Source organism: Drosophila obscura, unplaced genomic scaffold (genome assembly GCF_018151105.1).
Source record: "Drosophila obscura isolate BZ-5 IFL unplaced genomic scaffold, ASM1815110v1 contig_73, whole genome shotgun sequence".
Lineage (NCBI taxonomy): Eukaryota > Metazoa > Arthropoda > Insecta > Diptera > Drosophilidae > Drosophila > Drosophila obscura.
Genome location: NW_024542865.1, coordinates 7,825,254 through 7,842,211, shown reverse-complemented (window position 1 = coordinate 7,842,211; position 16,958 = coordinate 7,825,254). Strand labels below are relative to the sequence as shown.

Here is a 16,958-nt window from a genome sequence, read left to right as displayed (position 1 = left end):
GCGATGATTTCTGGCTGCTCGCTGGAGCTGGAGCTGGAGCTGATGCTGATGTTTGATGTTGTTCCAAGGAATGCAGCAATAAAAAAATGCCCGAATAGCGACAGCTCTGCAGCTCCTCCAAGGGCAGCAAGGCAAACAAACAAAAAAAGATAAAGAAAAACTAAGCAGCTAATGGCGTTGGTTACTTAGCCAACTGATACGCAGGCTGCTTCTTCCCTCTCCTGCTCCTGCTGCTGCTCCTGCTGCTGCTCCTTCCGCCTGCTTCCCTGAGTCCTGGCAATGCACATAAATTTACACACAAAAGTTCATTTTTGTGTTGCGCGTAAATCTCCTCACAAATCTCTCATTTCGCTCTGTTTGGCCAGCAAGTGTGGGGGGGGGGGGGGATGCGAATGGAAGTCTTGAATACCCTGTAAATGGCAGGGCAGGGATATGCTCTCCCGAGAAGTGCTTCCGATCAGCAGAATGAAGATGCAGATATCAAAAAGTGACTCAATTAGCCATGGATCTCAGTCAGCGCTGTCCGCATGCCATGCATATCCTTTGCAGGCTCCGAATCAACTCTGTGCTTCTGTTCTGCCGCTCCTTGACAAGGGTATAAGTATATGCTGCATATGGGAAGAAGGGGCCTCCACCTCCTCACACGCAACGAGACAAGAACCAGGCACGGGGCACAACAAATGGCATACATAATACGGGGGGGTGTGCTGTGTGCTGTGTCCTGGCACGGGGCGTGCATATGGAGCTGGAGCTGGAGATGGAGCTGGAGTGGAGCTGGAGATGGAGTGCCCCCACTTAACTCTGATAAAGAATCAGCTGAACTCGGCAATGTGACGTTAGACATAATTTTTGCTTTTGCTTTTGCTTTATTTTCAGTATGTCTTGGTCTTGCTTTTCGGTGCCCTTGTTTCCCTCCGTTTCAGTTGCTCTTTCTGCTTACACTCGCATTTGTGTTGCTGTTTCTGTTTCTGTTTTTGTTTCTGTTTTGGGGGCTGGAAAGGTCGCTGCCATTGTCAGCCGAGCAGTGAAGGAAATTTCGGAAATTTACGGTTTGGCATTAAAGGAAATTTAATCGATTTAACCCACCCCCCTTCCCCGCAACCCTGTCTTGGCACGTACATATGTGATTTCCCGTTTACCCAATTTCCATATGGCTGCCGCTCCCGCTCCCGCTCCCGCTACTGCCTCCTGCTGCTCGTGCCCTTTGCTCCTTCTCCTTCTCCGTCTTGTTGTTGTTGTTGTCTGCCTGTTGTTCCTGTTGTTACCAATTCCCTGCTCGGGACTCGGGACTCGGGATGGGACCTACAGTGGCGCGTGCCTTGGGCTGCATTCGGCAAGCAGCTCCGCCCCCCCCCCCGTACCACACGCATCGTAAAGAGCCCCCCCTGCCCCACCCTTTGCCACCCTGTCGCACGCACCCACGTACTGCCGCCCTGCCGTATGGATTTCCTTAATGAAACGAGAAGCAAGGAAAAACACAGCCAAAAGTTGAACGTGGCCAAGGGGGGGGGGGGGGGGGGCCTCCAAAGCGATGTGCGGAGTGCGTGTAAAATGCGTAAATTATTTTCCAGCTTTGTTGTCGTACTTGATATTTGAATGTCTGCCGCCAAGCCGCCATGTCTCCATTCCTCCATGCTGCCTGTTGCTGTGTGTAGCTGGCACTGCCACTGCCACTGCTGGTGCCGATTCCACCAGTGTGGCATGTAATTAAAAATGTTGTCACGCTCTGCTGCCACCAGCAGAGGCCCACTGTGGCAGGGGCCAGAGATGCGGGCCACTTAGCATTGCCTTCGAGCTGGGGGGTTCCTGCGCGCTGCAAGTACATTCATGTGTATGTTGCAAGAGCCTTGCCTCGCGACAAGTTCGCACTCAATTTATTGCGATTGCTTTCCACTTTAAATGATTGCTGCGCTGCCCTAAATCATTGGAAATAGCAATTGGGAATGGCAAAGTCCATGCCGGGCCAAAGCCGATGGCTGCTTATCGCAATCCGTGAGAATGTGCATGGCAGCAGACAGTTGGCTTGGCGGTGTACCTACGGTAAAAGCTGCCTGCTCACGTTGCGTCCCAATGAGTCCCATTTAATGTCTGAAATTATGAAATTGGCTATAAAACGAAGGTGCAAATGGGGCACGTGGGACACCAACATTGCAGCTGATGGCCCTAATGCTGCATAATCAACCTGCCCCTCAATCATCAGTCTGCTTTGAATTGCTTTGTTCTGCTCTGCCCAGCCATTCCGGGTACCCCATGCTGCGAGTTGTCTGCTGGACATTCAGTTTGCTCCGAAGATCTCCCCGGGATTTTTGCCCGCTTTAATGGCTCCACCTTTAATGGCTCTCTCGCCTCTCGTTGGATTTCGCATTCAAATTTAAAGCGTGCACTTTGGTGGGGCATGTGAGGCCCCACATTTAGATGCTCATCGTTTCCATCTGTCGGTGGCCGATCCCCTTCTGTGCTACGTCCTGGCCAAGTGTTGAGTGCTTGCTGGTCATCTTTGACGCTGGCGGCGGCGGCAATGGCAATGGCAATGGCGATGGCAATGGAAACTTAAAACGTCAGCTAATAACCCCGAAATTAGCGATGCAATTCAATTAGCTGCCGGCAGAGTGTGTCGCCTCGGGAGCTTTAAAAGGTTCCACCACCCCCACCCCCACTCCCACTCCCACCCCCAGGGTGTCCCTTGGGTGTGTGTCGCAGCTTGGCAGCTGCCTTTCATCTGGTGGCTGCTGTCATCTGGCTGTCAATTAGCCAGGAACCTTGCCTCGATTTCAAGCCTTTTAAAATTGCCCGCCCGCAAATCGACAGAAGAGGCTTCTCCTCTGCTACCCCCACTCCCGCTCCCACTCCCGCTCCCGCTCCCGCTCCCTTCTTTAAATGAACTCATTAAAGTTAATGAATAACGAGCAAAGACGAGGCGGCCCGATGGCGCAGGGTGGCATTTGAGGGGCTTAGGGGAGAGGCCTCCCGACTCGCTGCTGACTTACGGCTCAAATCTAATCAAACTGCGGCCGGCCTGCTGCTCCCAGGGCATGTGCCCGTCCCGCCCGCAAAATCAGACTCTGTTTCCGTTGCCGTTACTCTCAGCCTTCACCGATGCGAAGCGAAGCGAAGCGAGGGAAGCCTTTGTCAACCGTTTAGAAGAGCCTGCTGCCAGGTGCGAGCAGGTGTAAGATTCGACCACAGGCTGGCAGGGGGAGGGACACATTGCGACAGAGGTTAAGGAAGCCGGAAAAGTTCAGCCCACGCGCCGCGGCCCAAAGTTCATCAATAGTCAGGGCACGCCCCAGTGGCAGGGGGGGCAAAAGGGTTGTTCAATTATGCGGAGTGTGCCGTCAGCTATTTGGAAAGTGGAAGTGGAAAGTGTTGGCCAAGTTGGTTGGATGCTGGCCATGGCTCGACATTTGCTACCCTCGCCAAGAAAGGGTTGGGGTGGGGCAGGGGAAAGAGGGTACGGTGCGGTAAGGTAGGGTACGGTATGGTAAGGTATGGTACGGTACGGTGCGGTACCTTTATTCATTTCAAGGGAATTTATTATCAAGAAGCGACTTTTTAATCTCGGGAATTGTTAGCACGACAGTCTCTGGGGGTGGGTTGGAGGAGGGGAGGGGGGTACATTGCATTGAAATGGAATTGCAGCATCCTCACCTCACCCCCTCGCCGCATCACCTGCTTTATGGCCCGAAATGCAAATGCAGAAGGCGGCTGGCTCACCCCCGCGTCAGCCTCAGCCTCAGCCTCAGTCTCAGTTTGAAATCTTTTGTAAGCTCGCAACACTCGCACACACACACACACACACACAGTCTATGCTGAAAGTATTTGCACCGCGACGCGTAAACAATGTCTGAGCTGGACCACTCCTCTCCTTGGGGATTGAGAGCACGGCGTATCCGAATCCGAATCCAAATCCGAGTCAAGGCAGCGCCCGCGCCAGTCCCCGCCCCCGAGATCAAGAGTGGGCCTCAGATACACAGTGGCAACTCTCCACACGGAGGGGCCCCCTTTCGATTGGCTGCCACATTTAAAATCAATATGACAGCGGTCCGGAGGGACAATTAGCACACACCGAAGGGATCTTCTCTCGCTGCTACCCCTGCTCCGCATCCGTTCGGGACAATTTCAATTTAAAATGTTTGCACTAATTTGCAATTAGTGAAATTTTTCTCGCTCTTCGCTGCCACACAGCTTCCCCCCTCCCCCGGGTTCCTGTTATTGAATTTTACTTAACAAAAAAAAGGAAAGGAAAAAACGAAATGGAAAGTGGAAAGTGGAAAGCCCCGAGGTCTCATCAAGATTAATCATACGCACCGTTAAGCATTTTGACAGACAACAAAAGTCGCCGCTTGCGCACATACACATACACATACACATACATATATACCTACAAATATAATCTATATATATCTATTTGTGTGTATTATCTGAGGGGAAGGGACACTTGCAAGGGGGACGCCTTTTAGTGGGGGGGCCAGGCCATTGACCAAAATCAATGCCCTGCTGCCTATTGCCTGTTATGCTCCGCACATAGACGATGTACGTACAACATTGTAAGTCGCTTTTGAAATTTTTGTTGCTATTGACAATTGCTGGCGGCAGTGGGGTAACAGTGGGGCAGCAAATTGCAGCAGCGAGCAGCGAGCAGCGAGAGTGAGTCAATGACCGACGTGGGCCAAGTGCAGCGCAGCGCAGCGCAGCGCAGCCCATGCCCCACGGAAGGCAGGGGCAGGTCCTTCCTTCTTGCTTTTGCTGTTGTCGACACACCCACACACCCACACACACACACACACACACACAAGACAAGCGAGACCAGACCAGGCCAGGCCAGGAGTGGGATGTGGCACGAGGTAGGCAAAGGCAGAGGCAAAGGCAAAGGCAAAGGCAGTGCCAGTGGCAGAGCTCAGCCAATGCTCTTTGACTGCACACTCAAGTAGAAACTTGTCAATTTCTACCGACTCGCAACGCCCACCCGCCCATATATCCATGGAACGGCACATCTATCCGCATGCCTCGTCTCTGAGCCGCCCTCTGCCCGCCTTGCGCTTTTATAGTTGTCTTGCTCCTTTCACTATGGAATCATGGATTCGAGGAATCAGGGAAGCAGAGCAGCAGAAGGGCAGAAGTATCAGCATCGAATAGAAGAAACGACGCGGAGGAGAGGCGCCGAACTGGCAATCCTCTGGCCAGCAAAAGAACCCAGATATAGTTTCCACATACACTTATGTGCAATATATATTCCTCCACCCCTCCAATCTGCCTGCCTTGATCTTCATTAATCGTATGATCGGGATTTCTGTTTCTCCTTTACTTCTCTTTCGCCCTCTCTTCATTCGCAAAACGTTTGTGAGGCTGAGCAGTATCTGAGCAGCATTCACAGCCAAAGGGTAGCAAAGTAAAAGAAGTAAAAATAGAAAAAAATCTATGCTCGAATCGCTTAAGAAGCTGCGGACTCCGGGACTCGAAACCCTCTGAAGCTGATTAGCCAACGGCTTGCAGAATCAATTTCCGTTTAGAGTTTTGCCCTGGAGGCGGTGGAGTGGTGGAGTGGAGTGGAAGTGGAGCCTGCAGCTGAAAGTGGAAGTGGCGGCACTAGAATGACAGGGGAAGAATGGGGAGGAGGATGAGCAATTACTTTGAGTGCCATAACCATGGGATATGCCATGACCGAATCATTGAATCATCATAGCAGCGTCGTGTTAGCCTGTCCGTCTCTCCATCTCTCCGTTTGTCTGTCCGTGAAAGAGGAGTATGCAATTATCTGCACGCTCTTGGTCTAACTGTTGCACTGATGACCATCCTCCTGGAATTTCCCATTTTCCCAATTTTTCCCATTTCCCATTTCGCATTTCCCATTTCGACTGTGTAAATTGGCTTGATTGGCGCTATTAAAATAATTAGCCTCGGCTCCTCGATAATGCTTCCGCAGTGCGCAACTCCCTTGCCAGTTGCCGGCTCGATGGGGCAGACAGACTCCCGCAGGCCCCCCCCCCCCACTGACATGGCAACATTGCCACATCCACATCCACATCCTGGAGAGCTATTCCTGCAGCAATTGGAGGCGCAGTGCGCAAAATAAAATAATTGCGCAATTATTAGGGGAATCGTATTTGGACACCCAGCAAATGCAACTGCCCCATGCCACATGCCCCATGACCACTGCTCCACTGCTCCACTGCCTTCAATTATCCAATGGGTTGCGCATTAGAAATGCCATAAATATCGAATGAAAAACTACTTTTGATGGACTACTTGGATAATGATAGCAGGCAGGCAGGCAGTCAGGCAGGCAGCCGTTTCGACTGATTGCGATTGAGGTAATCGATCTTCGCTCTCTGATTGAGATATTTGGCAAGCAACGGAGACCCACAGGGAGACCCTTGCAGCAATAAAAACTATGCTTATTCGTGTTCCATGTGGTGCCAGACAATTGACGAAATCGAGTAGGAACTGAAGCCAATCTGCGTGGAAGGAATGGATTGCCATTGATACGAGTGCGAGTACGAGTGCGAGTACGAGTGCGAGTACATATATGGTATTCATGGACAAATTTTGTGTATACTTTTTATTATGTGCATAAGTCGGTGACAAAAAGGCAAGCTATGCGGGCTGGGGCTGTGGCTGTGGCTGGGAATGGGGTTGGATATCCATCGACAGCGAAACTTGGATAGCCAAAAGGCAAATGTAGAAGTCCCGGCACTGCACTTGGACACGCTTTTCACAGAGGGTATCTTCAGTATCCTGAACCAGAAGTTTACTTCACATGGAAATAAAATAAGCGAAGGAACAATCACAATCAGGAATCGGCATACTGCCGAGTGTACTGAGTGAATCGAGTGAAGAGAGAGACTGAGAGAGAGTAGTCTGTGTGCCTGTACCTGAGAGCTTGACTTCGGACTCACTGCTAGAGAGGAGCAGCAGCTGGAGCAGGATCTGTGCGGCTATTTGGGTATCGAGTGTCGTGTGACTTTGCGCTAAGGGTATTCGAGTCTTCGTTCTTGTTGTGCGATTGTTTGGCTTGGGTTAAAGTGGGCGAAAACAATAAACATAAAGTGCACAAATACACACACCCCCACACCCACACACCACTGTCCCCCAACTGCCCCACTACCCCACTGCCCCACTGCCACCCTGCACAAACTGCCACTCAAATTAGATTGTGTGTGTGTGTGTGTCGGTGTCGCTGTCGCTGTGTGTTTACAAAGTAGCAGCAACTGGCTTATCAATTTCCATGTATTCCCTCCTGCCGTTCCCCCCCGTTCCCCCCCGTTCGCTGCCTGAACTTGTGCCTTACCTTTTTCTGTGTGTTTTTATTTGCCTGCTGGCAGCCATAATCAGTCAATGCCGACGCATCGCACCAGTTGGCCAGAAGAGGCTCAACCCAGAGGCCCGCCCCCAGCCCCAAAAATAAAGAGGCTCAAACAGTGGCAGAGGCAGGGGCAGGCGCGTGACAGTAGGGGAATGGAAGTGCGACAAGGGGGGTAGGGCAGGGGGTCTCTGTAAAAAGCCTGATAAAAGTTTTAGAGCGCGCTCGATGTCGGCTCTGTGCAGTGCCTGCTAATTTATGGAGGCTCCAGCCTAAGAGACGCATTACCAAGCCCCACCCGCAGGCAAGGAGGATGCCACGAAGGATGCCGCTAATGCCACATAGATACATGCAAATATATAAATATATAATATACATGTATCTGTACATACAATGTACTCTCTATCCCTGCAATTCGATTCACTCCACAGGACTGGCGCGACCCGTTATACATGACAAATTTTTATGGGCAAATAATTTGGCTTTCTCTTTCGTTGATTTTATGGCCGCTTCGGCTTTTGGGGGCTTTGTCTCTGGTATCCGGTATTCATTGAAAGCGGGTACAAGAGCGGGGCGCGGTGCGCGGGGCGTTACGGGTGCTTTGGGGGCGTTTGGGGCGTGGTTTAGCTATCAAAATCATTTGTTTGCCAATTAAATACATTTGGCGCCGCTACTCCGCGTTGCGTGTTGCTGAGCAATTAACTCGCTCAACCACCCACCCACCCGCTGCCGCTGCTGCTGCTCCTGCTGCTGCGGCTGTGGCTGCCTCTTTTTCCGCTTTGAATTTTATGCAGCATACTTTTCAGCGTGCGGCGTGCGTCCCTCCAGTCAGGTGAAACAATAAACCTACGAGTATGCGCTGAACCAAATTAACTGACTTTCAAATACATATTATTATATTATTATTATCATTCGTATCATTCGATGTGCATAATTAGCAGCAGCAGTGGCGACTAGGCGAATACCCTGTTCATCTCTGCTGGGTGAATGGAACGAAAATACCAACACCTACGCTGATAGAAAACAGGCATAGTAAAAATAACTACAATCATATTTGAATTTAAAATGCGATTTTTGAATACAAACGTAGTCAAATTAAATATCATTCACTTTGATTCAAATATAAATGTATTAAAATGGCAAAACACTTCAAAATAACTATAATATATTAAAGTTGTAGCTTAATATGTTTCATATTTAAATTGAATATTATTATGACTTGATTTCCAAATTTTTGTTTTAAAATCAAAAGGAAAAACTTTTTATTTTAAATAATCCATATTAAATGAAATAAAATATTTTTTTCATTTATTTTAACTATTTTTATATTATTTTTTATGTCCCTCGAATTTCCAACTGGTTCAAGCTGCTGCCGCCTTGAATACACAATTAAACTATCATTGCGCAGGGGCATAATCACAACCAATGCAGTTCTACTCATGTTGCGATTATTTCTAGTTGAACACCTTAACCAATTCACACCATGAGGACTTGAAATGTTGTCTGCGTAGGCAAAATAATAAACAATTAGTTTAAAAATGAATACTCAATATAAATATGAAACATATTAAATTTAAGCATAAAATATTTTTAAATTAAATATGAAACATAATAGATTTAAATATTAAACATATTAAATTTAAATATGAAACATATTATATTTAAATATGAAATATATTCAACTTAAATATAAAATCTTATATGTTTCATATTTAATTTTAATATGCTTCATATTAAATTTAATATGTTTAATATTTAAATTTAATATGAAACATATAAGCATATTAGATTTAAATATGAATTATATTAAATTTAAATATGAAATATATTCAACTTAAATATAAAATATATTTAATTTAAATATGTTCATAGTTATATCAAAATGTAAGTGAAAAATATTGAATTTTAATACAACCACTCTTGGATGAAAATCAATGGCATAAATATTAAAATCTATGTGAAAATATTAAAGTTTCAGGGCTTTTTTCTATCGGTGTACAGGTGCAGTTGTGCAGCACTGGGAATTAAATCCCCCCACTCAAGATGCATTTTCGTGTTTGCCAGTGTTGGCTAGGCTTTGGTCCATTCGCTGTTTGCCAGTGTTGGAATGTGTCCCTGCTGTTTGTTGCTGTTTTCTTTTTGTTGTATTTGCTTGGAGAAAGTGGCTGCGCACAACTAATCCGATTAAATTAAATTAGATTAGATTACTTCTCTGCTCTCATCGAAGCCTTCACAAAACAAAAGAAAATAAAAGCCCATTTCTGCATTATGTATGTATGCATGTACACACACACACACACATGCATAAATACATACATACATACACATGTGTATGTATGCTTTGATATGTCCTCGAATTGCCTCTTGAGCTGAGGCTTGCGAGGGCTGCACATAAAGTTTGTTAATGAGCTGATGGCTGAATCGTAAACTGAAACTGAATTTCTGCATTGATGCGAGTGCTGGGAGTGTCGTCGATCTGACCCCGCATGGCCTGCATTTGAGCGATGGCAAATGTTGCATTTTGCATTTACTTCGCACAATAATAATTGGATGTTGCTCGTTGCATTCGTTGCACGTTGACGACGGTCCAAGGCCAGTGCGAGGGGCAATGCATACACACAAATCCATCCGAATATATTTCATATGTAAATAGAAGCAGCACACTCTCTGTCGTCTGGCCTTTGAATGGATTGCACTTTAATTAAATCGAATACGAAATAGTCGATGTGCACAGTTCTCCCTCCCTCTCTCTCGCAGTCTCTCTGTCTCTCTGTCTGTCTGTCATTCCTGTTGGTTGAGGGGCATGGCATGGCATGGCCTGTTCTTCACGCTGAATGCGTTGAATTTTGATGCCAATTGAATGGCCTCACTCTGCGCTCCATTCGGTGGTCGGGTCAAGTTCGGGGGAATGTTGAATGTTGCCAATCACAAAGGATACACATCTCCCCGTACAGAGGCTACAGCAGCGGCGTTTAGTTTTCCGTTTGCTTAATTAGGAAAGTTTCCGAAAGACGACACCAAAACCAGCATCGCAGTAGGCAGTAGGCGGAGGCTTTCAGGAGGATGCCACGCGGCCAAGGAGGGGTGCTGCCACTCGCACCTCGCCCATGGTGATGGGGATGGGGATGGGGCTGGGGTTGGGGTTGGGGTTGGGGGATGCAAGTGTGCAGACCTTGAGACACAAAGTAAAGTTGTTGGCTGTCGCTTCTGGTTGTCACTCGCTAAACGTTGTTGTATTTGTCTCGTTGTTTTTGCCTTTGTCGGCATGTACCTCGTCGTCGTGTCCTCGTCCTCTGTGCGCTGTTCCGCATCGATGAGCGTGAGGGAAATCAGTATTAATTACTTGACTCCTTGTTGGTTGCACGGGTTACACGGCAGACGGACAGGCGAACAGGCGAACAGGCGAACACATGGCGGAGGTGTCTGTAGGTCTGTAAGTCTGTGTTCTCTGTCCCGTGTCCCGTGTCCCGTGTTGTGTCTGGCTCCCTATCCCCATTAACCATTCTTTCTTCTCATTCCTCCCATTCCTGCCCATTCTCCTCGTTCAAGTAATGAGCAAGCCAGTTCAGATGGAAAGTGATTTATACACACGTGGAGGAGAATCAGCAGCAGCAGCAGCAGCAGGAGCAGCAACACAGGCAGCAGCAGCAAGTGAGCAGCATTCGAAAGAATGAAGTAATGAAGTAATGAAGTAATGAAGCCCTGGACTCTCGCGCAGATCATGAACCATTTGAGTAATGAGTGAATCAGTTTCGCAGATTCCTTCGCCCGCCCCCCTCCTCCATGGATAAGACTCCAATGAAAGAAATCCGATAGCACACAGCAAACAGCAAACAGAAAAGTTGTTTGAACAAATCGTTTCGAAGAGGAACCACTTCCACTTCCAGTTCAACTTCCAGTCAACAGTCATCAAGTTCAGTTACAGTCACAGTCACAGGCCCCATACTCCCATCCTCCTACCCTCTTTGATAACTTTTGCTGCTGGGTGGCAGACAGATCTGTCGCCTAATGACCAAGTAAATCGCTCTGCTGAACAGAACAGAGCAGAACAGAGCAGGGAACAGAACTTCTTCAGAGAATTCAAAGCTCTAAGTGGGCTGTGATTGATGCAGTGCAGCCGCAAAGCCCGCACCCTCACCCTCTTCCCACTTCCTCCTTCCTTCGCACTCCGCCTGTTCGGATGGAAGAAAAGTTTGCTGCCTTTTGATTCTGTGGCGTGGCTGATGGGCTGGAGGATGACGAGTGCGGGGGGATGCCCCCCCCCCCCCAATTGTATCCAATTGATGAGTCCAAAAGTCATTCCCTAAGCTAGATAAGGTCTTCCCTTTCTTCGCGACTTCCTTCCACTGGAGGACGGGTGCTCCTATCCACAGCAGAAGCCAGAAGGAGGGACAGCAGCAGCAAAGCCAGCCACAAGCCGCGACAGGCTGTCTATCAACATTTTAAGCTAATTAAAAAACACACACACACACAGAGAGCACACACAGGGACGAAGGGATGGCAGTGGCAGTGGAAGCCACATCAAATGAGCGAACGATCTGCAGAGGCAGCGGCTGTGGCAGTGGCAGTGGCTGTGGCAGCGCCAAATAGAATTATAACTTTGCATGCGGCAACGCGACTAATTGACAAATGGATAGGGCTAATCCTGGTCCATGGATGGGGAGCTAATTCAACAAGTGGATGCTCCACACATCCAGCTCCATCAGCATCCCCATCCCCATCAGCATCACCATCTCCGAGTGAATCAGAGCGGAACGGAAATGGATTCGGCGGAGAATGGAGCACACACTGCAATTGCAGTTGTCGGGTGCCATGGGAGGGAGCACGCTTGGGGGACTTGGGGGACTTGGGGGGGCGGGCTTGTAAATCATTGAGCGTCATAATAGACTCACTCAGCAGACACTGCCGCACCAGCACCAGCACACACAGGGCGGTAAGTGGGGTGGTAAGGGGCAGACCAGATAGGGACTTGGCCCAAAAACGGTGCCAGCGCTGCACATGCTCGTATGAGTGCAGGCTGCGTCCAAAAACGTTAGCACACATAGATAAAGCCGTCGCGTTGCAAGCAAAAAAAAAAACTACCCCGATTCCTGCAGCGGGGAGAGAGGTGGAGCCTGCCAAATGGCATGTTTAAACAAAATTAAGAGCGAGCCGCCAACAGTTGCCGCCATTCAGAGGCAGCTCCAGTGGCAGCTTGGCAGTGCCAGTGCCAGTGCACGTTGCACGTTGCACGGGTCATCAAACCGAGCGGCCATGCAGCTGAGTGCTGGTGCTTGTGCTGGAGCCTGGCGCCTGGCTACTGGCGACTGCAGTGGGTACAGGGTGCCCAACAAGCAAAAGATATTCCTTTGAAATTTCCATGTCGCAATTTCGTTTTAAAATTGTTGAACAATTCAATTTGTGGGCCCAGGGCCCAGGGCCCTTTTCCTGTCTCTCTCGAGCACGGGGGGGCAGGGCACCCTGTTCCCTGTTCACAAATATTTTCGGCAAGTGAAGAAAAATTAGCTACAATAAATTGACCGGAAGTTGCCGCCCAAATTGAAAGAATCCAAACGGTGGGGAGGATTGGGAGTCTGCCCACAAAAAGCAGGAAAGCGGAAGACCGGAAGACCAGCGAAAGAGCCTCTCGGGGAGCCTCTCGGCAGCCCAATGTGGGCGTGGCATGTTTGTCTGCGGCTGCTCCTGTGGCAGGAGCATTTGTGTGTGTGTGTGCGGTACGTGCCAGTCAGTCATCGTGGCCTGAGTCCGTGTGGTGTCTCCGTCTCCTTAATCGTGTGTGCGCTGGTGTCTGCCTAGATTGAAATTCCTTGGGCAGAAAACGGCGGAACCGACGCCAGCAATGGGCCCGGTCCATCCCAAGGCTGTTTGTGTTCCTGTGCCCGTGCCCCCCACCGCAGACAGACGTTGCATACAGATTTTCAATTTACATATCATGTGGGCTGGCCCCCACCCACCGCTTGCAGTGCCTGAAGTCTGCTGGCTGGCTGAACCTTTGCTGGATTCCTTTTGGCAATTTCCGCCACAAAATGCTGAATGCTGAATGCTGAATACTGAATACCGAATCGAAGAAAAACAAAGCAAACTGCAACACAAAACCCAAAGCCAGAGGCAAAGGCAAAGCCAAAGCCAAAGCCAAACGTAGCGAAACCAAACTTAAACGTAAACTATTGTGGCACAGCCGCAGCAGAACAATGAGTGCACAATGAAACGAGTGAATGGATGGAAAATGCAGATGTACGTGTAGCTGGGTGTCCCTTGGGGCGCCACAGCAGGCAGGACAGGCCACAAAAGTGTCACCAGTCGCCTGGCTTCAGCCCCGCGGCAATCACTCGAACGGATCCTGCGTCAGAGTCGCAAGCGAATCAAAACGATATTTCCATTTTTGTCGGCTGCCTTAGCCTTTCCCGTCTTTCCCTCCTTAGCTGTCCGTCTGCCCGTGTCCCTGTCCCTGTCCCTGTCCATCGATGTGACGTGCATAACTTGACAAAAACTTGCCCCAAACCGCAGACACAGTGGCAGAGGCAGGGACTGAGGCAGTGGCATCGTTTTGCATATGTAACTGGGAGCGCAAGCATAGACGTCAATTGTCTGCTTCAACAACTTTTATTGCCACAAATACCCGACCCGAACCCTTTGCAGACTATTTCATGCATGGGGAATAGAGACATTTGCCAGCTATTCCCTCTTGTGTGTTGCTCCAGAGTCCAGAGAGTCCTGTCGGCTCGCATGGATATTCGAAGCTTCTCTGTCTGTCTCTCCCTCTCTTGTTAGCCGTTTGTTTTTGTTTGTTTTCTGTTGGCCAACTGTGCAACTAAACACATTTCTCTCGTGTCCGTTACAGGTGATTAGAAAATGTCATCCACTGATCTGCATGCCGGCGGTGCAGCGGCCGATGACTACCATCTGGCCGCGAGCACCTCGGGCGGTGGTGGCGCTGGCGCTGGCGCTGGCGATGGCGGTGGCGGCGGCGAGAAGCTGAAGGATATGCCGGAGAAGTACGTGATGGCGATTGTCAATTTCCTGGACTGGCACGTGAACGCAACGGCCGACATGGAGCGGCTCAACCTCAAGGCGAGCATCAAGTCCGTCTACTGGCTCTTTCTCATCCAATACGCGGCGCTGGCCCTGCTGGGCGTGATCCTCAATATAGCCATTATCGTGTACGTCATGTACCATCGCCTCTACAAGGACGTCACACACTCATTTCTGATCAATCTGGCGCTGTGCCACTTTGTGCAGTGCGCCCTGGTGCTGCCCGTCTCGCTGATGGTGATGCTCATCCAGAACTGGATCTTCGGGCAGTTCCTCTGCTTCTTTCTGCCCATGCTACAGGTAAGTAGTGGCAAGTGTCCATGCTGCAAGAACCCTCGTGGGTGGAAGTGGAAGTGGAAGTGTCCGCCCCACCACCATTTGAGGGCTGGCTGAGTGGAAATGGCATCCGGTTGCGCTCAATTGAGCAATCATTGGTATATCGAATCAGGCAAAGCCCCTGCCCCCAGCCTTCGATGTGGATGTGAATGTGGATGCCTCACCTCATTATTGAACACCCGCCGTGATTGACTGACGATTCACAGGAGGGGGGGTGGGGGGTGGTAGGGCACGGCACAGGCTCACAAATTACAAGCAAATAAAATCATATACCTGGCTTTTATTCCCAGTGCCCTGCCACAGCCTCAGCCACTGCCACTGCCCTTGCCTTTGCCTTTTTTGTGGCAAGGAAATAAATAAATAAATAACGCCAAACGTCCAGAGGGGAGCGCGGGCCCAAAATGGATTCGATAGGCCACATTTCGGGCGGGGCAACTCCTCCATCAGGCGAGAGAGACCCTCACATGGTGTGGAGCAGCCAAATGATTACATTTATAGCCTTGACGCTGCAGGAGATTCTATTACGAGACGGCGGCGGAGGCGGAGGCGGAGGTCACAGGCAGATCGAAATGGGAATGGAGCTGCCGCCGCCGCAGGAGGGGTATCAGAACGGGATATGATTCGATTTGATTGTTATCACAAAAGAGCGACAAATAGCTCTCACACAACAGGCAGAGGCACAGGCAGAGGCAAGGGCAGAGGCAGAGGCACAGGCAGAGGCACAGGCAGAGGCAAGGGCACAGGCAGAGGCACAGTCAGAGGCACAGGCAAGGGCAGGCAGGCAGCCGACACACAAAGGCACTTCACGGGCATCGGGGGCAGGGGCAGCATCGTAGCATCGTGTGTGTGTGTATCCCCCCGCCCTTGCTGGCGTAATGATTGATGGGTGGAGCCGTGGAAGGGCGGCAGATGCCGCAAGTCTGACAAGTTGCATTAAATTTGTGACTTAAAGTCGACAAATGGGAGTAGTTCTTTCACTTCTACTCTGAGACATTGAGATGCTGACATGAGTTGAAAAATAAGCGCTAGAAATTGCGGGCGCGTATTGGCTGCCAGGTTTACACACACACCACGAGTGCACACACACCCATCTGTAGCATGTAGCATGTAGCCTGTAGCATGTAGCATATGTAATGTATTTGATCTCTTTTGCAGGACATTCCGCTGCACGTGGCCATGATATCGCACATCCTGATTGCCTGGGATCGCATGCGCTGGCTCAACGATCCGCTGAAGGGCCGCCTGCCGGGCTTCGTCTGCTGCTGTGCCACCTGGCTGACTGGAATGGTGATTGCGCTGCCCTACCCCATATACACCTTCTACGTGGAACTGGGGGTGAGTACGGGGGGGATGTCCCTGCTGTGGGGTTTGTGGGAGGAGGATTGTGGTGGGAGGAGGGGCCCAAGGCGTTGCTCGATTGAAAATTAAACTTCGCCATGGCGACGCGGCCTCAACCGAAGATCAAAGCGAGTGCACTAGACCATAAAAGCGCCAAAGACTCCTCCACCTCCATCTCCATCTCCACCAGACGCGCAATCGCATATATACATATGCTCGAACATATGTGAACAGGCGGCAGGCACCTGACAACGGCTTAAGTGGGCCAAATTCCACGGAAATTGACTTTTGGGGGTGCTAGTTCGCTCCGTGAACCGTGAACCGTGAACCAGTTCGCTCTGAGTCGCTCTTCTGCTGCGGAGCTGCTCTGCCCATTTTATTTTTATTTTATAAATATTTTATTTCATTTATTTTTATTTATTATTGATTTTATTTATTATTTATTTATTATTTATTATTTATTTATTTATTTATGTATATTTATTTATTCTTTATTTATTTTATTTATTATTTATTTATTATTTATTTATTTATTTATTATTTATTTATTTTTAATTTATTTATTCTTTATTTATTTATTTATTATTTATTTATTATTAATTTATTATTATTTATTTTTATTTATTTTTTTTTTTATATTTTTATTTGTATTTTTTAATTGCCATTTTTAGGTTATTATTTTGCATTTTTACAGTTTTTCATGTGGAAAAAACTGAAAATGTGAATATTTTTGTTGTGTATGGAAAATAGCTGCAAGTCCCTTGGCTCTGCTTAGTCCAGCAGAATCTCTTCCAATTTGCTGACACCAACACTGGCACTCGCCTGAGACTGGCAGTCTGGGGAGGACTGGGAGATCTGGGAGGTCTGGGGAGGTCTGGGGAGGTCTGCGAGTCTGGGCCTCAATTCCAAACTCGTTAACATGCCCTGTCAACGTGGTCTGTGCTGTCCTGTG

The 16,958-nt window shown here is 49.0% G+C and overlaps 1 protein-coding gene across 1 annotated transcript in view; it reads left to right on the top strand.

Annotated features, from left to right (window-relative positions):
- The window catches only part of LOC111082338, a 34,685-nt gene that overhangs the window by 2,525 nt on the left and 15,202 nt on the right, over positions 1 to 16,958 (top strand). Inside the window, exons 2-3 of the mRNA XM_041595455.1 lie at positions 14,142 to 14,632; positions 15,824 to 16,003. Of these exons, the coding sequence (XP_041451389.1) occupies positions 14,153 to 14,632; positions 15,824 to 16,003 (660 nt within the window). The 5' untranslated portion in view covers positions 14,142 to 14,152. The remainder of the gene's footprint in view (positions 1 to 14,141; positions 14,633 to 15,823; positions 16,004 to 16,958) is intronic.